At 47.3% G+C, this 22,500-nt stretch overlaps 2 protein-coding genes across 2 annotated transcripts in view; one reads left to right on the top strand and one right to left on the bottom strand.

Moving 5' to 3' along the window:
* The window catches only part of SSH2 (slingshot protein phosphatase 2), a 471,054-nt gene extending 450,356 nt beyond the window's left edge, over positions 1-20,698 (bottom strand). Inside the window, exon 1 of the mRNA XM_083379660.1 lies at positions 20,657-20,698. The gene's annotated coding sequence lies outside the window, so the exon portion shown is untranslated. The remainder of the gene's footprint in view (positions 1-20,656) is intronic.
* Positions 126-22,500, top strand: part of LOC310650864 (active breakpoint cluster region-related protein-like) — a gene marked incomplete at its 5' end in the record, with an annotated part of 58,529 nt that continues 36,154 nt past the window's right edge. The window contains one exon of the mRNA XM_083379662.1: positions 126-186. Coding sequence (XP_083235788.1) covers positions 126-186 — 61 coding nt within the window. The remainder of the gene's footprint in view (positions 187-22,500) is intronic.

Raw genomic sequence — 22,500 nt, 5'->3', positions numbered from 1 at the left:
CCTCTCGCCCCCTCCCCTTTCCCTCCCCCTCCCTCTCCCCCCCCTTCCCCCAGCCTTTGTTATGAGATGCTTCTTCCCGACTAAAGAGCATCCTTGACAGCTCCTCCGTGGTGCTTCTCCGGAGGATGGAGCCCTTAAACCAGCACGGCCTTCCTCGCCTCTCCTGGATTGACACCCTCTACGGCAGTAGGTCTTTTGGGTCTGGGGTCTTGGTTGGGATGTGTGTGTGTGAAGGCGGTGACGTGTTTTTTTTTTGCCAGCCCTCAAAGGTACTCACGGAGAGGCCGAGATCCCCTCTGGGGTGTCGCTGCTCCGCCGGGCGCCAAAGATGGTGGGATCTGCGGTTTGAGTTTGTTTTTTTTTTTTTTGGAGGGAGGGGAGCACGTCGCACCCCTTCCCTGCCCTCCCCTGACTTTCCACCTCTCCATTCAGGCTCTATTTTGGGCGGGTGGGGTGGGTTGGCGGGGGTCCCACAAGGAAAGCCACGCCATGGATTTCTGCTTTGAAGCGAGATATCGTTGCTTTGCCCTGGCACCAGAGATGGTGGGAACCAGGGTTGAGTTTTCTTTTGGGGGGGGCAGTGCAAAATTGCACCCCTTTCCTGCCCTCCCCTGCCTTTCTACCTCTCCTGTGGGCCCTTTTTGGGGTGGGGTGGGGGGGTCCCACAAGGAAAGCCACGCCACGGATTTCTGCTTTGAAGTAAGATATGGTTGCTTTGCCCTGGCACCAGAGATGGTGGGAACCAGGGTTGAGTTTTCTTTTTTTGGGGGGGGGGCAGTGCAAAATTGCACCCCTTTCCTGCCCTCCCCTGCCTTTCTACCTCTCCTGTGGGCCCTTTTTTGGGTGGGGTGGGGGGGTCCCACAAGGAAGCCAGCCACGGATTTCTGCTTTGAAGCGAGATATGGTTGCTTTGCCCAGGCGCCAGAGATGGTGGGAACCAGGGTTGAGTTTTCTTTTTTTGGGGGGGGGGCAGTGCAAAACTGCACCCCTTTCCTGCCCTCCCCTGCCTTTCTACCTCTCCTGTGGGCCCTTTTTTGGGTGGGGTGGGGGGGTCCCACAAGGAAAGCCACGCCACGGATTTCTGCTTTGAAGTAAGATATGGTTGCTTTGCCCAGGCGCCAGAGATGGTGGGAACCAGGGTTGAGTTTTCTTTTTTTTGGGGGGGAGCAGTGCAAAATTGCACCCCTTTCCTGCCCTCCCCTGCCTTTCTACCTCTGCTGTGGGCCCTTTTTTGGGTGGGGTGGGGGGGTCCCACAAGGAAAGCCACGCCACGGATTTCTGCTTTGAAGTAAGATATGGTTGCTTTGCCCTGGCACCAGAGATGGTGGGAACCAGGGTTGAGTTTTCTTTTGGGGGGGGGCAGTGCAAAATTGCACCCCTTTCCTGCCCTCCCCTGCCTTTCTACCTCTCCTGTGGGCCCTTTTTTGGGTGGGGTGGGGGGTGTCCCACAAGGAAAGCCAGCCATGGATTTATTTATTTTTTGCTTTGGAGAGAGACGGTTACGTAAACCCCGAGCAGGTGGCAAACCTGCCAGAGCAGAAATTTAGACTTGAGGATGGGGAGGGGGCTTCTAAAGAGACCTCTTCCAGATGTTTGCCTCCTCCTGTCCCCCCCCCTCCCACTGCCCCATCCTCTGGAATTGAGGGGAACCCACCCATCCTCCCCAAATGCAGCTGGGTTTGTTTTTAACCGCTGGAATCCTCGGGAACTTTTTTTGGAGACAGGTGTGGGGGCAGCCTGGCAGGACCGGGGGGGGTGAACCCAGTTTTTTCTCATGGACCCCCCCCTCCTTTATGTCCAGCCTGGTTTTCTGGGGTTCTCCTCTTGAAAACCCCCCCTTTTTTCCCCCTTGCAGGCAATCAACAGGCGTCTTGTGTTCCGAGAAACACACATTTATTAAAACGCTTGGCTGCGGCTTCTTCCCTCCCTCCCTCCCTTTTAATAAATCGTGTTTTAATAAATTGTGCTTGTCGGAAATGGGTGGGGTGCGACCAGATGCCCCCCACCACCGCCCTCCACAGCTCTCCCCCTAACTACCGTATCTCTGTTTTCCAGGAGATTTGAAGTGGGGGGGAGGCTTGCCTTAAAAGACCACCCAGGCTCAACTTCCTGCTTGGGGGACTATTCTGGACCAGATGTGATGGATGGCCTCCATTAGCCTTTTCATGGGAACCCTTATTTAATTGCTTAATTAATCCCGACGGGCGGCTCCCGTGGTCATTAAGAGGGTTGTTTAGCTTGCCTGGCTAAAGCCCCGTGGCCTGACTTCACCCTATTGTGCAAGCGGGAGGGCGGTGAATTACGTTATGCCCATTTTACAGGAGAGAGGACCGAGGAGAGATAGAAATTGAGGCTGCCCCTGGCAAAGGCAACATTTTTTTGGGGGGGGGGGAAGAGAACCAAGATGGCCTCCTTCTCCAAATTGACCCCTTCTTTAGGCACCCATCCTCACACCACACCCCTGCGGGGTGGGATAGCCGGTTTGTGTGTTTTTGTGTGTTTTTCCTGGCGGTGATGGACTACAATTGGGGTGTTGGGGTGGGGAGATCAGAAACGGGCATTGTCTCTTTTCGGGTAAAGAGGATTCAAATAGTCGGTGCTTATAATTCCAGTGGTGCCTCTGAGCATGTGTAGAGGGCTCCCCTCCCATAGAATGTCACTAGGAAAGGCGGCAGTGACGTTTTTTTTAATGAACTGCCTCTGGATGACTCCCAAATTCAGCTTAGGGGTGTCCTGATTAATTTGTTTAGATGTAATCCTGGACTTGCCACCGTTTGTTTAGTGACTGTTTGGGGTGGGAAGCCAGATTCACTTAACGACTGCATGACTCACTTAGCAACGGCAGTGATCTGCTCAACCCCTCTGGCCGAAAAAGGTCGTAAACTGGGGGCAGAACTCACTCAGATATCTGTCTAGCTTAAGGGCAGAAATATTGGGCTCCATTTCTGTCGTAAGTCGAGGACGGCCTGTACCTGGAAAGCAAATGCAATCCGGGCTGTTGTTCTCCAAGCTTTTTATCTGTCTCTAAAATTGAATGTTTTACCTCTGTCAAGGATAATTGGCTTGACTCACTGGTGGGAGAAATTTATAGGTAACACCGTACGTACAGAACAGCACGACACAGAATAACAGGACTGGAAGGGGCCTTGGAGGTCTTCTAGTCCAACCCCCTGGTCAGGTAGAAAGCCCTATACCACTTCAGACAAATGGCTGTGCAATCTCTTTTTAAAAACCTCCAGTGTTGGAGAATTCACAATGTCTGGTGGCAAGCTGTTCCACTGGTTAATTGTTCTAACTGTCAGGAAATTTCTCCTTAGTTCCAGGTTGCTTCTCTCCTTGAGGAGTTTCCATCCATTGCTTCTTCTCCTGCCTTCTGGTCCTTTGGAGAACAGCTTGACTCCCTCTTCTTTGGGGCAGCCCCTGAGATACTGGAACGCTGCTATCCTGTCCCCCCTCGTCCTTCTCTTCATTAAACCACACATCCCCAATTCCAGCAACCGTTTCTTGTATGTTTTAGCCTCCAGTCCCCTGATCCTCTTTGTTGCTCTTCTCTGCACTCTTTCCAGAGTCTCAACATATTTTTTACATCGTGGTGACCAAAACTGGATGCCATATTCCAGGTGTGGCCTTACGAAGGCATTGTAAAGTGGTATTAGTACTTCACGCGATCTTGACTCTATCCCTCTGTTAACGCAGCCTAGCACTGTGTTGGCTTTTTTGGCAGCTGCAGCACACTTCTTGGCTCCTATTTAAGGGATGGTCCACTGGGACTCCGAGGTCCCTCTCACAGTTGCTACTATCTTTTCATTTTCATTTTTCATTTTAATTCCATTTATATCCCGCCCTTCTCCGAAGACTCAGGGCGGCTTACAAGCTTAGCAGTAGCCTTCATTCTATGTATATGCCTGCTTATTAGGGCTTTCACACACACACCCCAAGCGGCATTATTACAAAGTCAGCTTAATTGCCCCCAACAATCTGGGTCCTCATTTTACCTACCTCGGAAGGATGGAAGGCTGAGTCAACCTTGAGCCTGGTGGGACTCGAACCTGCACTAATTGCAGGCAGCTGGTGTTACTTAAGGAGGCATCAGCCCACTGCTCCACCAAGGCTCTATCGAGCAAGGTACCCCCTATACTATACCTGTGCATTTGATTTTTCCTGCCTAAATGTAGAACCTTACTTTTTTCACCATTGAATTTCATTTTGTTAGATAGTGCCCAGTGTTTGAGTCTGTCCAGATCCTCCTGTATCTTACGCCTATCTTCTGGAGTGTTGGCTATTCCTGCCAGCTTGGTGTCGTCTGCAAATTTGATGAGTTCCCCATCTATCCCCTCATCCAAATCGTTGATGAAGATGTTGAAGAGCACCGGGCCCAGAACAGATCCCTGGGGCACCCCACTACACGCTTCCCTCCGTGTAGATGCGGTTCCATTACCTTGAGACATATTGAGAACGTTAAGAGCGCTCACAATATTGAATCTCTGCCGTTGTTAAGCCGGTAACATGGTCATTAAATGAATCTGTTGTCCCCATTGACTTCGGAATGGGACAATTCAACAAATACAAAAATTCAATTACAGGGAGTGCTCGACTTACAACAGTTCATTTAGTGACCGTTCAAAGTTACAACGGCATTGAAAAAAGCGACTTGTGTGTCTGCTTTTCACACGGCCATTTGCAAGCGTCCCCGCGGTCACGTGATTTACATTCGGATACTTGGCAAATGTCTCGCGTTTATGACGGTTGCAGCGTCCCGGGTGTGTGTGTGTGTCATGTGATCAGACTTCAGACACTTGGCCACTGGCTCGTACTTATGACGGTTCCAGCATCCTTCCGGGGTCACGCGATCCCTTTTTGCGACCTTCCGACAAGCAAAGTCAACGGGGCAGAGCTCCCTTAACAAATGTCTCGCTTAGCAACAGACGCCACTGTGGTCGTAAGTCAAGGACCACCCTTAGAGGGAATCTCCTTTTTGTACGTGTGATTTTGAACTTTTTTTTTTTGTCTCCCACCTGGGGTCTCCCTGGAAGCAGAGGGGGGGAAACCCCACCCCACAACCTTTTGCAAAATAACCCAAGCATTCTTACTTAAAAGCTGACTTATTTTTTTTGTAAACTTGGGTTGCAAACCAGGATAGCAAAAAAAAAAAAGAGGTTAAAATGTTTGCAACAAAAAAAGAAAGAAAGAGGTTTGCCCTGGAACTGAGGGGCAGTTTGTGTGTGTGTGTGTGTGTGTGTGTGTGTGTGTATTTGGGGGGGCGGCAATACTCACAGCCCAGGGATCCCAACCCACCCTGTTACCATCTGTCTGTTACATAAAAGAATGATTCAAGTCCTTTTTTCTTAGAATGGGGGGGGGGTTTCAACAGATGGCTGCTAAAATAAGGAACAATTCCTTGAAATGACTTGTAGGTGGTCCCTAAATATAAGGGTGGGTTCCCTGCATTAAGGAACAGGTGGCTTACTCATTGTGGGACAGGTGGTCATTTAAGGGATAGGACCTGGGGGGCGGGCAGAAAGTAATATTTTTTAGCAGAGTCAGGATTCGATCTTGCTCCCTCCCAAACCTGCCATGCCAGAGTGTTCTTGCTGATATTTATCAAGGTTGATGGTGCTCCGGAGTTGATTTGAAAGCTTGTTGGGGGGGGGAGGTGATGCTCGGTGGGGTCATGGAAGGGTCTGGACGTTGCTCCAGGACGTGTTTGTGGAGTCCTCGGGTGTGTGTGTGTGTGTGTGTGTGTGTGTCTCCGAGCAGGTGGTTTGATTGACAGAGGTTTTGCTATCTGAGGACAGCACGGAAATCGCCAAGCTTGGAGACCCCCAAGAAGCATTGGTGATGTTACCTAGTTGGGTCATGAAATATCTACAAGAAAACCCAGCCATGTTCAGAGAACACCAAGGACCCTGCAGTCCAACTCCTACTCCTCCTCCTCCTCCTCCTCCTCCTCCTCCTCCTCCTCCTCTCTGCAAACCCCACTCTTTTGTAGCACTGATGAAGTTACCTAGTAGGGTCATGAAATGTCTACAAGAAAAACCGCCGAGCTCACAGAGCAGCATTTTTTTCTGGTTTCCGGCCAAACCACCCCATCATGAACAGTGGTTCACTAAATGAATATGGTGTTCACTTTACAACCGCTATGTTTCCTTTACGACTACCGTGCTTGTTTAACAACCGCTACAAAAAAGTCATAAAGTTGGGTCTGGTGGCCAAGTGGTGACCCGCTTTATGACTTTAAGGTTCTACTTTTAGGCAGGAAAAATCAAATGCACAGGTATAATATAGGTGGTACCTTGCTCAATAGTAGTAACTGTGAGAGGGATCTCAGAGTCCTAATGGACAATCACTTAAATATGAGCCAGCCGTGTGCTGCAGCTGCCAAAAAAGCCAACACAGTGCTAGGCTGCATTAACAGAGGGATAGAATCAAGATTGCGTGAAGTACTAATACCACTTTACAACGCCTTGGTAAGGCCACACCTGGAATACTGCATCCTGTTTTGGTCACCACGATGTAAAAAAGTTGTCGAGACTCTAGAAAGAGTGCAGAGAAGAGCAGCAAAGATGATTAGGGAGCTGGAGGCTAAAATATATAGGGAACGGTTGCTGGAATTGGGTATGTGTAGTTTAATGAAGAGAAGAGTGAGGGGTGACATGATAGCAGTGTCCCAATATCTCAGGGGCTGCCACAAAGAAGAGGGAGTCAAGCTATTCTCCAAAGCACCTGAAAGCAGGATGGAAACTAGTCAAGGAGAGAAGCAACCTAGAACTAAGGAGAAACTTCCTGACAGTTACAATAATTAACCAGTGGAACAACCTGCCTCCAGAAGCGGTGAATGCTCCAACACTGGAAGTTTTTAAGAAGAGACTGGACAGCCATTTGTTCGAAATGGTATAAGGTTTCCTGCCTGAGCAGGGGGTTGGACTAGATGACCTCCAAGGTCCCTTCCAACTTTATTATTACTGTTGGGGAGGGGGAAGGGAGGGAGGGGTTGGGGAGTGGGGTTGGGGAGGGTTGGGAGGGGTTTTGTTTTGTTTTGTTAAGGATAAAATGTACTGTAAAACTTTTCAATAAAAAAAGAAGAGACTGGACAGCCATTTGTCTGAAATGGTCTAGGGTTTCCTGCATGAGCAGAGGGTTGGACTAGATGACCTCCAAGGTCCCTTCCAACTTCTTCTTCTTCTTCTTCTTCTTCTTCTTCTTCTTCTTCTTCTTCTTCTTCTTCTTCTTCTTCTTCTTCTTCTTCTTATTATTATTATTATTATTATTATTATTATTATTATTATTATTATTATTGTCACGACTTTTGACGGCAATTGCAGCGGTTCGTAACCCGTGGACTGCCTGTATTGGAATTAGGTTTTCATCTACTGGCAACCAATCCCTGAAAGCTTAAGCAGAGGCAGGACGCCTGTCTGCATAGGATGGCACCGTGTGCCCTGCACTGTAGGCCCAGGGGGGAGCGGGGTTGATCTAGATGACCTCCAGGGGACCTCCCACAGTTTAAAAGGCTTTGCTTTCAGCTTTTTGAAGACAGCCTTGAAATTCCCCTACTGGGGCAACTTGTTCCCTTCTTGGCAAGCAGCTGCTGGAGAATTTTCCCTCCCCCCCCCCCAAAATGTGCAACACTTCATTTAGTGACCGATGACAGTGAAAAAAGTGACCGATGACCACGTTCGACACTGACAACTCGTAGCCGCATCCCTAGGGTCACGTGATCAAAATTCAGACACTTGGCCACTGAATCACGTTTATCACGGTCGTAGCATCCCAGGAGGGGTCACGTGATCCCCTTTGGCCACCTTCGGACAAGCAAAGTCAAGCCGGATTCACTTCCTGGTGTCACTAACTGAACAAGTGCAGCAATTCTCTCAACAATTGTGGCAGGAAAGGTCATGAAATGGGGCAAAACGCACTTAATGATAAATAAGAATAACAACAAACAACAACAGTAATAATAAAGTTGGAAGGGACCTTGGAGGTCATCTAGTCCAGCCCCCTGCTCAGGCAGGAAACCTTATACCATTTCAGGCAAATGGCTGTCCAGTCTCTTCTTAAAGACTTCCAGTGTTGGAGCATTCACCGTTTCTGGAGGCAGGTTGTTCCACTGGTTAATTGTCCTCACTGTCAGGAAGTTTCTCCTTAGTTCCAGGTTGCTTCTCTCCTTGACTAGTTTCCATCCGTTGCTTCTTGTCCTGCCTTCAGGTGCTTTGGAGAAGAGCTTGACTCCCTCTTCTTTGGGGCAGCCCCTGAGATATTGGAACAGTGCTATCATGTCACCCCTCACCCTTCTCTTCATTAAACTAGACATACCCAATTCCAGCAACCGTTCCCTATATGTTTTAGCCTCCAGTCCCCCCAATCATCTTTGTTGCTCTTCTCTGTACCCTTTCTAGAGTCTCAACATCTTTTTTACATCGTGGTGACCAAAACTGGATGCCGTATTCCAGGTGTGGCCTTACCAAGGCCTTGTAAAGTGGTATTAGTACTTCACGTGATCCTGATTCTCTCCCTCTGTTAATGCAGCCCAGCACTGTGTTGGCTTTTTTGGCAGCTGCAGCACACGGCTGGCTCCTATTTAAGTGATTGTCCACTAGGACTCCGAGATCTCTCTCACAGTTGCTACTATTGAGCAAGGTACCACCTATACTATACCTGCGCATTTGATTTTTCTTGCCTAAATGCAGAACCTTACTTTTTCCACCACTGAATTTAATTTTGTTAGATAGTGCCCAGTGTTCGAGTCTGTCCAGATCCTCCTGTATCTTAAGCCTGTCTTCTGCAGTGTTGGTTATTCCTGCCAGCTTGGTGTCGTCTGCAAATTTGATGAGTTATCCATTTATCCCCTCATCTATATAAATATGAACCCCCCCAAAATGCAATTTTTTGCATACACCCACATATAGGTAGGGGTGCCAGTGCCCGCGCTGAGCATGGCGCACCCTGGGAGTTTCTGCAGTAGGGAGATGCCCACATCTCAAGGGCCCCATTGCCTCCTGGGCTGACATGTTGTGTCCTTGTGCCACCCTTGTGCTTGGCATTCTGTAGAGGAAAACGCTTTGTGAATGCCAACATGCAATAGTGGCGAATGCCAGCTTGGCTCCGGAGGAAGAGGAGGGGGGGGCACTCAGGCAGAGATCCAGGAAGAGGGGGGGCATCTCTGGATAGTGACTCTCCAGGGTTGGAAATTCTTGTTTTTATTTATTTTATTTATTAATTCCAGTTTTAGGCTGCCCAGCTCCCCTGCAAGGCGAGTCTACTTGGTTCACAAGTTGTAAACCAGGTGTCTTCCGACTTGGCCCTTTTAGGACTGGTGGACTTCAACTCCCAGAATCCCTCAGCCAGGATGCTTTAAGACAGGGGTCTTCCAACTTGGCCCTTTGATGACTTGTGGACTTCAACTCCCAGAATTCCTCAGCCAGGATGCTTTAAGACAGGGGTCTTCCAACTTGGCCCTTTGATGACTTGTGGACTTCAACTCCCACAATCCCTCAGCCAGGATGCTTTAAGACAGGGGTCTTCCAACTTGGCCCTTTTAGGACTTGCGGACTTCAACTCCCAGAATTCCTCAGCCAGGATGCTTTAAGACAGGGGTCTTCCAACTTGGCCCTTTGATGACTTGTGGACTTCAACTCCCAGAATTCCTCAGCCAGGATGCTTTAAGACAGGGGTCTTCCAACTTGGCCCTTTTAGGACTTGTCGACTTCAACTCCCACAATCCCTCAGCCAGGATGCTTTAAGACAGGGGTCTTCCAACTTGGCCCTTTTAGGACTTGCGGACTTCAACTCCCAGAATTCCTCAGCCAGGATGCTTTAAGACAGGGGTCTTCCAACTTGGCCCTTTTAGGACTTGTCGACTTCAACTCCCAGAATTCCTCAGCCAGGATGCTTTAAGACAGGGGTCTTCCAACTTGGCCCTTTTAGGACTTGTGGACTTCAACTCCCAGAATTCCTCAGCGAGGATGCTTTAAGACAGGGGTCTTCCAACCTGGCCCTTTTAGGACTTACAGACTTCAACTCCCAGAATTCCTCAGCCAGGATGCTTTAGGACAGGGGCCTTCCAACTTGGCCCTTTTAGGACTTGCGGCCTTCAACTCCCAGAATTCCTCAGCCAGGATGCTTTAGGACAGGGGTCTTCCAACTTGGCCCTTTGATGACTTGTGGACTTCAACTCCCAGAATTCCTCAGCCAGGATGCTTTAAGACAGGGGTCTTCCAACCTGGCCCTTTTAGGACTCATGGACTTCAACTCCCAGAATTCCTCAGCCAGGATGCTTTAAGACAGGGGTCTTCCAACTTGGCCCTTTTAGGACTTGTGTACATCAACTCCCAGAATTCCTCAGCCAGGATGCTTTAAGACAGGGGTCCAAGGTCCCTTCTAACAATATTGTTGTTGTTGTTGTTGTTGTTGTTGCTCAGTTCCTATCAGCAAAACCATAAGACAGGGAGTGGTCCATCTAGGACCGCAACGGAGCACAAAATGTCCGTTGCTAAGCGAGACACATGTTAAGCAAGCTTTGCCCCCGTTTTATGACTTCCCCGCCACCGTTGTTTAGCGAATCACTGCAGCTGTCCAGTTATTAACAGTCGTTAAGCGAATCCGGCTTCCTCCATTGACTTGGGGATCACGTGAACCCTGCGGCGCTGCGACCGTCGTAAATATGAATCAGTCGCCAAGAGTGCAGATTTTGATCGCAATCTTCACCGCCTTTCTTAGGAAAACAAATACAGGTGGGTCCTCGAGTTAGGACCACCACGGACCCCAAAACTTCCATTCTAAGCGAGACAGTTGTTAGGTGAGTTTTGTTCCATTTTACGACCTACCTTGCCACAGCTGTGAAACCAATCCCTGCCGTTGTTGAGTTGGCAACACGGTCGTTAATGAATCTGGCTTCCCTCATGGACTTTGCTTGTCAGAAGGTCGCAAAAGGGGTTCACGTGACATCCTGGGGACACTGCAACCGTCATAAGTACGAGACAATTGCCAAGCCTTCAAATTTTGATCACGTGACCCTGGGGATGCTGCGATGGTCGTCAATTGTGAAAAACGGTCATTAAGGAATTTTTCTTAACTTAGAACGGTCACTAAATGGGCTGCTGTAAGTTGAGTGTGTGCCTTGGTTTAGAACAGGGGTCTTCAAACTTGGCCCTTTTATGACTTGTGGACTTCAACTCCCAGAATTCCTCAACCAGAGTGCCTAGCTGAGGAATTCTGGGAATTGAAGTCCACAAGCCATAAAAGGGCCAGGTTGGAAGACCCCTGTCTTAAAGCATCCTGGCTGAGGAATTCTGGGAGTTGAAGTCCACAAGTCATCCAAGGGCCACGTTGGAAGACCCTTGTCTTAAAGCATCCTGGCTGAGGAATTCTGGGAGTTGAAGTCCACGAGTCCTAAAAGGGCCAAGTTGGAAGACCCTTGTCTTAAAGCATCCTAGCTGAGGAATTCTGGGAGTTGAAGTCCACAAGTCATACAAGGGCCAGGTTGGAAGACCCCTGTCTTAAAGCATCCTGGCTGAGGGATTCTGGGAGTTGAAGTCCACAAGTCATCAAAGGGCCAGGTTGGAAGACCCTTGTCTTAAAGCATCCTGGCTGAGGAATTCTGGGAGTTGAAGTCCACGAGTCCTAAAAGGGCCAAGTTGGAAGACCCTTGTCTTAAAGCATCCTAGCTGAGGAATTCTGGGAGTTGAAGTCCACAAGTCATACAAGGGCCAGGTTGGAAGACCCCTGTCTTAAAGCATCCTGGCTGAGGGATTCTGGGAGTTGAAGTCCACAAGTCATCAAAGGGCCAGGTTGGAAGACTCCTGTCTTAAAGCATCCTGGCTGAGGAATTCTGGGAGTTGAAGTCCACCAGTCCTCAAAGGGCCACGTTGGAAGACCCTTGTCTTAAAGCATCCTGGCTGAGGAATTCTGGGAGTTGAAGTCCACAAGTCATCAAAGGGCCAGGTTGGGAGACCCCTGCTTTAAATTGTAGGGAAAAAAGGGGGCCCTGCTGGTAAGGCTCCTCAAAGCACAGGGTGCCTGTAGTCCTCAACCTATGACCACAATTTAGCCCAAAATTTCCACTGCTAAGCAAGACAGCTGTCCCGTGAGTTTGACCCCATTTTACGACCTTTCTTGCCACCATTGTTAAGAGAACCACTGCAGTTGTGAAGTTAGTGCCACGGTCGTTAAGTGAATCTGGCTCCTCCCCCACATTGCCTTTGCTGGTCAGAAGGCCTCCAGACAGGATCACGTGACCCCAGGGACGCTGCAACCGTCGTAACTATGAGTCCGTCGCCAAGCATCTGAATTTTTGATCACATGACCATTGGGGGGGCTGCTGGAATGGTTGTTAAGTGTGACAAATGGTCGTAACTTATGTTCTTTTGACTGAAAGGATTTCCTCCCTGAGCAGGGGGTTGGACAAGATGACCTCCAAGGTCCCTTCCAACATTATTATTATTATTATTGCTATTGGTATTATTATTCATTGCCGTTCATGGTGACTGAATGAATGGCTGTAAGTCGAGGACCAGGTGTATTCCTGCTTTGGCTGGGGGAGCCTCTGGAACTGCTGGCCACTTTAACCAACCTCATTTAGAGTATCCAAAATAGCTTTCTCCTTCCTAACTTCCCCCTTTCCAGGGAGGACAATTTGGGGAGTCCCCCCCCCCCCCCGTAGGCGGGCATGTCACACACAAGCACACACACACACACACACACACACACACCGCTCTCCCGCTCTGGTACCGGTGCTGCTTCCAGCTGCATGCTGTGCCTCCAAGGGGATGGGAGTGGAGGCGGTTGCCATGGCAATGCCCCAACCCTCCAGCCAATCGCAGGGGGAGGAGGAGGAGGAGGGGGGATGCGTGGGACCGAGAGGGGGAGGATGCAGCGCAGGAGAGGGGGGGGGCGGAGATCTGGGAGCGCGGTGTGTGTGTGTGTGTGTGTGTGTGTGTGTTTGTGTGTGTGTGTGTGTGTCATGGCAGATCCTGGACCGGAATGAGCTTTGGGGAAACTGGGGGGGGGGAATTTTAAGGCACCTTTTCGGGGCCCTGGAGGGAGAATGGGCTGCTCAGTTGAGCCTGCCCCCCCAGCCCCTTTGAAGAGGAAGGGGCCTATGGAGGGGGGGTCTTTTGTTTAGTGGACCCTTCCCTCCTGAGGAGATAAGAGGCCGCCGGCTAAGAGGCTGGCTTGCGAAGTCTCCCTGGCCGCGTGGGGCTTTGCGCAGGCAGATAGGGGGTCTTGGGTTAATAAGAAAAGAAAAGAATGGAAATTGGCCACACTTGGATCTGGTCCGTCTTTACCCAGGAAGGAAGGAAGGAAGGAAGGAAGGAAGGAAGGAAGGAAGGAAGGAAGGAAGGAAGGAAGGAAGGAAGGAAGGAAGGAAGGAAGGAAGGATAGGACAGAGAAAGAGAAAAAGAAGGGAGGGAGGGAGGAAGGAAGGAAGGGGAAGGGAAAAAGATGAGAAGGAAGGAAGGAAGGACCAAAGGGAGGGAAAGAGAAAGAAGAAAGGAAGGAAGAATAGCAGGACAGAGAAAGAGAAAAAGAAGGGAGGGAGGGAGGAAGGAAGGGGAAGGAGATGGGAAGGAAGGAAGGAAGGATAGAAGGACAGAGAGGGAAGGAAGGGAGGGAGGAAGGAATGAAGGAAAAGGGAAAAAGATGAGAAGGAAGGAACGAAGGAAGGACCAAAGGGAGTGAAAGAGAAAAAGAAGAAAGGAAGGAAGGAAGGAAGAATAGAAGGACAGAGAAAGAGAGAAAGAAGGAAGGGAGGGAGGAAGGAAAAGGGAAAAAGACGAGAAGGAAGGGAAAAAGGAAAGAAGGAGGAAAGGAGAAGGAAGGAAGGCAGGAAGGAAAAGGGAAGAAAGAAAAAGGAAGGAAGGAAAAAAGAAAAAGATGAGAGACCAGGGAAGGAAGCGGGGGGGGGGGGGGGAAGATGAGAAGGAGAAAAAGGGAGGGGATTGTAGAGCGGGGGAAAAAAGGTGATTTTGTTCTTCCTTCCTGACTCTGCACCGAAGGAAGGGCAGGAGAGAGGAACGTAGTTTTAAAACTGGCTTTCACCCATAAAGGAGTAAGTGAATGAAAAAGAGAGAGAAAGGGAGAAAGAGACATTTGATTGACCGATGACTGACTGAGTGGTCGAAAGGCCTAGAGATGTTTTTGTACCAGACTCTTTGCACACACACACACACACACACACACACACACACGGACCATCCTACGCCCGGACACCCCCCCACCCCCATCCCGGGTCCTTCGCTGCCTCTCCGAGTTTGCCCAAATTCACGTCCGTTGCATCGATGAGACTGTCTTAACTATCCTCTGCTCTTCCCCTCCCCCTTTTGCCTGCCATCTTTCCCAACTTGGGCTAGCTGGGGAATTCTGGAGTTGAAGTCCCGTATAGTCCATCAGCTTGCCAAAGTTGGAAAGCACGGCTGTAAACCAGGGGTGGGATTCAGCCGGTTCGCACCACTTCAGCAGAACCGGTAGCTGTTTTTTTTGTTGCCCAGGCCCAGAATGGACTTCCAGAAGCTAAAAGATAGAAAAATGTGGGTTAGATAGCATCACCACCAGATGGATTCGTAGCTGGCTGACAGGCCGTACTCAGCGTGTGGTCCTCAATGGAACCGCATCTACACGGAGGGAAGCGTGTAGTGGGGTGCCCCAGGGCTCTGTTCTGGACCCAGTGCTCTTCAACATCTTCATCAATTATTTGGATGAGGGGATAGATGGGGAACTCATCCAATTTGCAGACGACACCAAGCTGGCAGGAATAGCCAATACTCCAGAAGATAGGCTTAAGATACAGAAGGATCTGGACAGACTCGAACACTGGGCACTATCTAACAAAATGAAATTCAATGGTGAAAAAAGTAAGGTTCTACATTTAGGCAGGAAAAATCAAATGCACAGGTATAGTACAGGGGGTGCCTTGCTCAATAGTAGTAACTGCGAGAGGGATCTGGGAGTCTTAGTAGACAATCACTTAAATATGAGCCAGCCGTTGCTGCAGCTGCCAAAAAAGCCAACACAGTGCTAGGCTGCATTAACAGAGGGAGAGAATCAAGATCAAGTGAAGTACTAATACCACTTTACAATGCCTTTGTAAGCCCATACCTGGAATACGGCATCCAGTTTTGGTCACCACGATGTAAAAAAGATGTTGAGACTCTAGAAAGGGTACAGAGAAGAGCAACAAAGATGATTGGGGGACTGGAGGCTAAAACATATAGGGAACGGTTGCTGGAATTGGGTATGTCTAGTTTAATGAAGAGAAGGGTGAGGGGGACATGATATCAGTCTTCCAATATCTCAGGGGCTGCCCCAAAGAAGAGGGAGTCAAGCTATTCTCCAAAGCACCTGAAAACAGGACAAGAAGCAACGGATGGAAACTAGTCAAGGAGAGAAGCAACCTAGAACTAAGGAGAAACTTCCTGACAGTTAGAACAATTAACCAGTGGAACAACCTGCCTCCAGAAGCTGTGAATGCTCCAACACTGGAAGTTTTTAAGAAGAGACTGGACAGCCATTTGTCTGAAATGGTATAGGGTTTTCTGCCTGAGCAGGGGGTTGGACTAGATGACCTCCAAGGTCCCTTCCAACTTTATTATTATTATTATTATTATTATTATTATTATTATTATTATTATTATTATTATTATTATTATTATTATTATTATCTAAATATCAAAAACAGCAGCGGTACATTCAGGGCAAGTGCATCTGAGATTCGTTGTAACTCAGCATGTCTGGCTTAGTTCAGTGCAACAGCTGTTTTGCAGCTGTCTTTCGCCGTACCCTTTTCAAACTTGGAAACTGTCCTATCTGTAAACAAATCACTCGTCTACAAGGACAGATTATTTATCTACGGTCTGTAATCTGTGCTCTTTGGGCAGAAATTAGGTGTCCAGTTCAGCCCTTCTACCCTATTGAGCCTCCGTGCTATCAGCCTCCTCTACCGCAAAGATCCTGCAGGAGAAAGGCAGTGTGGACAACCGTGGGATCTGGCAGGGTGAGATCTGTGAACCATAAACCCAAAGCTTTCGCTGTGTCCCTGCACAACAGATACGGTGCCCTTTCTGACCTTGATAAGGACATTAAGGAGACAGGTAAAGGTATCTGTGATAATAACTCAAATAAGCAGGGGATCGTGGTCCAAGATGAAAAACTTGTTTTCGACAGGGAGAAGTGCGAATCTGGTATTACACACCAGTCATGCAAGAACAGAAAGGCATCCAAAAAGAGAAGCCACCTTCTGGTTGGTGATTCAATTATAAGGGATGTAAATTTAGGAAAGGACACAGAGGTTTTGAAAGAGGTCAGGTGTCTTCCAGGTGCTACTGCCAGTAGGGACAAGAAGCGTATTTCTAAAATAATCAAGAATGCCAGCAAGGACTGTGATGTGGAGGCTATTGTACATCTTGGCACTAATGATCTGTCCCAAAAAGATGTACTCTCTGTGCAGAATGATTTCCAGAGCTTGGGGCAGGAACTTAGCAGAATAGGCTGTAGGCTTACTTTTTCAGAGGTTTTACCAGTGTATAAGGAGCAAAATGGAAAAGGCCAGCGTATAGCAGAATTTAATATGTGGCTAAAGGAGTGGTGTAAAGGAGAAGGCTTTGGTTATATTAGTCATGATGTCTGTAGCTGGTCCAATGAAAAAATGTATAAAAGAGATGGTCATGCGTCCATCCAAGAAAGGGACTGAGTTACTTGGCAATAAAATCACAGCTTTTTTGGAGGAACATTTAAACTAAATAATGGGGATAGTGAGTTAATTGATACAGAACATCACTGTCCCCGGCAATCTAAGAAAATAGGGGAAGCCAGGCACCACACAAGTTATGCAGCAAGTAAACACAGCGTCAGTCATAAAGGACTCAAATGTCTATACACTAATGCGCAGAGTATGAACAGTAAGCAGGGTGAACTAGAAATTCAGGTAAATGAGGGCAGATATGATATTGTTGCCATTACGGAAACATGGTGGGACGAAACCTACAAATGGAACACACAGCTAGAGGGATTTAAACTATTTAAAAGAAACAGACTAAACAAAAGAGGAGGAGGAGTTGCTCTATATATAAGAAATAAATTTATCTCTACAGAAATAGAGCACAACAATGACGAAAACTGTAAACTTGAATGCATTTGGGTCAATATAAAAGGGGGAAAAATGACATTGCCATAGGTGTATACTATAGGCCGCCCAACCAAGCAGAGGAAATAGATGAACTTTTTGCTAGTCAGCTAACTAAGGTATGTAAGAAGCACATCACAATAGTAATGGGGGACTTTAATTACCCTGATATCAACTGGGAGACAAACTCTGCACCAAGTGGAAGATCAAACAGATTCCTGTCAAACCTAGCAGACAACTTTCTCTCCCAAAAAGTAGAGAAGGGAACTAGGGGATTAGCCATATTGGATTTAATTCTCACAAACAGAGATGAAATGATAGAAGGTGTCGAAGCCACAGGAACCTTGGGGGGAAGTGATCATGCAATATTGGAATTCAACATTCTGGAGGCACAAGCAATAGAACACAGCCAAACTAGAGTCTTGGACTTTAAAAGAGCTAATTTCAATAAACTTAGAGAGACCATGGGAAGAATTCCATGGATGAGAATCCTCAAGGGGAAAACAACTCAAGAAGCTTGGGAAATTTTGAAAAGTGAGATAATAAAGGCCCAGTCTAGTACAATACCAACAAAGAAGAAAAATAACAGCTCTCAAAAGAAACCAGCATGGCTGCATAAAGAACTCTGATAAATTGAAAGATAAAAAGGACAAGTATAAGAATTGGAAAGGGGGGCACATAACTAAGTCAGAATATCAGCAAATAGCCCGAGCCTGCAAAGACGAAGTGAGGAAAGCTAAGGCTCAAAATGAACTAAGGCTTGTGACCAAAGTCAAAAATAACAAAAAATGCTTCTTTCAACATGTAAAAAACAAGAAAAAAGTTAAGGAAATGATTGGTCCATTAGTGGGGGAAAGTGGCAAGAAGGTGACAAGCAATAGGGAGAAAGCAGAACTATTTAATTCGTTTTTTGCATCTGTCTTTACACAAAGGGAAAAAACAGTCCAACCTACCCAAACCAGGGCCATAAAAAACAGAATAGAAACGCAAGTTAAGATAGGCAAGAAAATGGTATTTATTTATTTATTTATTTATTTAATAATATTTCTATACCGCCCTTCTCCCGAAGGACTCAGGGCGGTGAACAGGGCAAGAATAAAAATACAAATTACAAAAGTTAAAACTAGATTAAATAAATGCCCATGGGAGGAGTTTGATTCTGTGACTCCGGAGGAAGTGGACAGGATCATGGGGAGACTGAGCTCCACCACATGTTTATTGGACCCGTGCCCTTCCTGGCTGGTTTATGCAGCTAGGGAGAGGACACGAGGCTGGCTCCAGGCGGTTATATCTGCTTCTTTGAGTGAGGGTTATTTCCCCACCGTCTTGAAGGAGGCGGTGGTGAGACCTCTCCTCAAGAAGCCTGCCTTGGACCCAGCTGTATTGAACAACTTTCGTCCTGTCTCCAACCTTCGCTTTCTTGCGAAGGTTGTTGAGAGTGTGGTGGCACATCAGCTCCCTCTGGTCCTGGATGAAGCGGATTATCTAGACCCGTACCAATCGGGTTTCAGGCCCGGGTACAGCACGGAGACGGCATTGGTCGCGCTGGTGAATGATCTCTGGAGGGCTCGGGACAGGGGGCATTCCTCTGTTCTGGTCCCTCTCACGGTGGCTAAAATCCAGGAACCTCTGAGTCCTATGGGGATGATGTGTAGAAGGCAAGCCATCATAATTGTCATAGTCTGGTCAGCTAACGGCGAGGTCCCCCGCTGCTCCGCCATTCCAGAAAGATGTACCTGACCACAACTCCATGGGCCCTCAGTTCTATAGTCATTGGGGCCTTCCAGAGTGTGATCAATGAGGTCTGATCCCCCCAAGTCTACTGATTTCCCCGGTAAGTGAGCACCTGTCCAGCCTAGACGAGTTCAAATCACCAGGACCAGATGGATTACACCCCAAGGTTCTCAAGGAACTGGTAGACGTGATTTCAGAACCACTGAACTATATTTTTCAAAGATCCTGGAGCACTGGGGAACTACCGGAGGACTGGAAGAGAGCTGGTGTAGTTCCCATCTTCAAAAAAGGGAAAAAAATAGATCCAGGAAACTACAGACCTATCAGCCTGACCTCAATACCTGGGAAGATTCTGGAAAAGATAATCAAACAACAAATCAGCGAACACCTTGATGCAAACAAAGTCATCACTAAAAGTCAACATGGGTTTGTCAAAAACAGATCGTGCCAGACAAATCTTATCACATTCTTTGACCAAGTGACAAAACTAGTGGACCAGAGGAATGCTGTAGATATAATTTACTTGGACTTCAGTAAGGCATTTGATAAAGTAGATCACAACCTACTACTTGATAAGATAGAAAAATGTGGGTTAGATAGCATCACCACCAGATGGATTCGTAGCTGGCTGACAGGCCGTACTCAGCGTGTGGTCCTCAATGGAACCGCATCTACACAGAGGGAAGCGTGTAGTGGGGTGCCCCAGGGCTCTGTTCTGGGCCCGGTGCTCTTCAACATCTTCATCAACGATTTGGATGAGGGGATAGATGGGGAACTCATCAAATTTGCAGACGACACCAAGCTGGCAGGAATAGCCAATACTCCAGAAGATAGGCTTAAGATACAGAAGGATCTGGACAGACTCGAACTCTGGGCGCTATCTAATGAAGTGAAATTCAATGGTGAAAAAAGTAAGGTTCTACATTTAGGCAGGAAAAATCAAATGCACAGGTATAGTATAGGTGGTACCTTGCTCAATAGTAGTAACTGTGAGAGGGATCTCGGAGTCTTAGTAGACAATCACTTCAATATGAGCCAGCAGTGTGTTGCCAAAAAAGCCAACACAGTGCTAGGCTGCATTAACAGAGGGATAGAATCAAGATCAAGTGAAGTGTTAATACCAATTTACAATGCTTTGGTAAGGCCACACCTGGAATACTGCATCCAGTTTTGGTCAACACGATGTAAAAAAGATGTCAAGACTCTAGAAAGAGTACAGAGAAGAGCAACAAAGATGATAAGGGGGCTGGAGGCTAAAACATATAGGGAACGGTTGCTGGAATTGGGTATGTCTCATTTAATGAAGAGAAGGGTGAAGGGTGACATGATAGCAGTGTTCCAATATCACAGGCTGCCCCAAAGAAGAGGGAGTCAAGCTATTCTCCAAAGTGCCCGAAGGCAGGAGAAGAAGCAACGGATGGAAACTAGTCAAGGAGAGAAGCAACCTAGAACTAAGGAGAAACTTCGTGATAGCGAGGACAATTAACCAGTGGAACTCCTTGCCTCCAGAGGTGGTGAATGCTCCAACACTGGAAGTTTTTAAAAAGAGACTGGACAGCCATTTGCCTGAAATGGTATAGGGTTTCCTGCCTGAGCAGGGGGTTGGACTAGATGACCTCCAAGGTCCCTTCCAACTTTATGATGATGATGATGATGATGATGATGATGATGATGATGCCACAGCCAGACAGAGAACTGGTTGTTCACCTATTTGAATCCCATCACTGATCATATCTATCTATCTATCTCTATCATTTATATCATCTATCTGTCTGTCTTTATCTATCTATCTATCTATCTATCCACCAATTATCTATCTATCTATCTATCTATCTATCTATCTATCTATCTATCTATCATCTATCTATCTATCTAATCCATCCATTAATCCACCCATTATCTATCTATCTATCTATCTATCTATCTATCTATCTATCTATCTATCTATCTATCTATCTATCTATCTATCTATCTATCTATCTATCTATCATCTATCTATCATCTATCTATCATCTATCTATCTATCTATCTATCTATCTATCTATCTATCTATCTATCTATATTATTTATATCATCTATCTGTCCGTCTCTCTCTCTCTCTCTCTCACTCTCTCTCTCTCTCTCTCTCTCTCTCTCTCTCTCCCCCAATTATCTATCTATCCACCAATTATCTATCTATCTATCTATCCATCCATCCATCCATCCATCCAGTGGTGGAATTCAGCTGGTTCGCACCACTTCGGCAGAACCAGTAGCCCATCTTTTGTTGCTCGGGCGCAGAACGGACCTCCCGAAGCAGCCTCCACACCGAGAACCGGTTGTTCGCATACTTGAATCCCACCACTGCTGTAAACCGTATTAATTTGTAATCTGTTTCCACCAGCCGATGAGCAATTATAGTGTTTTAGAGACGTGTGTGAAGGGAGGATTCAGACTGGGGAGCACATTAGGTGACCTCATCTGTCCTCTCTGCTGTTGGCTTCCAGGTGCTGATTTAATTTATGCGTTCGCTCGCCCTTCCAGTTCCTGCAACTTGAAGCGATCAAGGGCAACGAAAGAGCAGTAACTTGCAAACATTTACGCATGCAAGCTGGTAAAAAGGATCCGGGATAATTTGACAAGGGTTTGCAGTGTTATAATTGGGAGAACTGCTGACCTTGGAGAGCTCTCCTCGGAGCATCTGGAACAGCTGCATTTTGATCAGCTTGCTTGGGGAAGGCCTGAAAAATCGGAGCAGAGATTTAGCGTCTCTTTAACCTTTGCTCTGCTTCTGATGTCACAACAAGCCTGTGAGGAAGGCTCAGGCTTCCAGGCTTAGGTCAAAAATGTTCTATAGCTGGGAAAGAATTGGTCCAAGTAACATCTCTGGGTATGTTTGGTGCCTTGGCTTATTTAAGAATGAGAAAGATGGGATGGATGGATGGATGGATGGATGGATGGATGGAAGGAAGGAAGGAAGGAGAAGGCAAAGAGAAAGAAAGAAAAAGAAAGAAAACGGAGATGGAAGGAAGGAAAAGAGGAAGAGAAAAGGAGAAGGGAGAAAGGAAAGGAGAAGGAGAAGGGAGGGAGAAGGAAAGAAAGAAAGAGAAAAAGGAAGAAAGAAAGAAAAGAGATGGAAGGAAGGAGAAGGAAGAAAGGGAGGGAGGAAGAGAGGGAGGAAGAAAGAAAAAGAAAGAAAGAAAAAATGGAGATGGGAGGAAGGAAGGAAAAGAGGAAGAAAGAAAAAAGAACAGAAGGGAGGGAGGGAGGGAGAAGAAAAGAGAAAAGAAAGAAAGAAAAAGAAAGAAAATGGAGATGAAGGGAAGGAAAAGAGGAAGAGAAAAGGAGAAGGAAGAAGGAAAGGAGAAGGAGAAGGGAGGGAGAAGGAAAGAAAGAAAGAAAGAAAGAAAGAAAGAAAGAAAGAAAGAAAGAGAAAGAAGAGATGGAAGGAAGGAGAAGAAGGAGAAGGAAGGAAGGAAGGAAGAGAAGGAGGAAGAAAAGAAAGAAAAAGAAAATGGAGATGAAGGAAGGAAGGAAGGAAAAGAGGAAGAAAGAAGAAAAAAGAAAGATCGAAGCCAGGGAGGAAGAAGGCCAAATTTTGATCAGGTGACCATGGGGTGATGGTCGTAAATCGGAGGACTGGCCATCAGCCATTTTTTTGGGTGGTGTAA

This window comes from Vipera ursinii, assembly GCF_947247035.1.
Source record: "Vipera ursinii genome assembly, chromosome: 1".
NCBI lineage: Eukaryota > Metazoa > Chordata > Lepidosauria > Squamata > Viperidae > Vipera > Vipera ursinii.
This window is presented reverse-complemented; position numbering and strand designations above follow the sequence as displayed.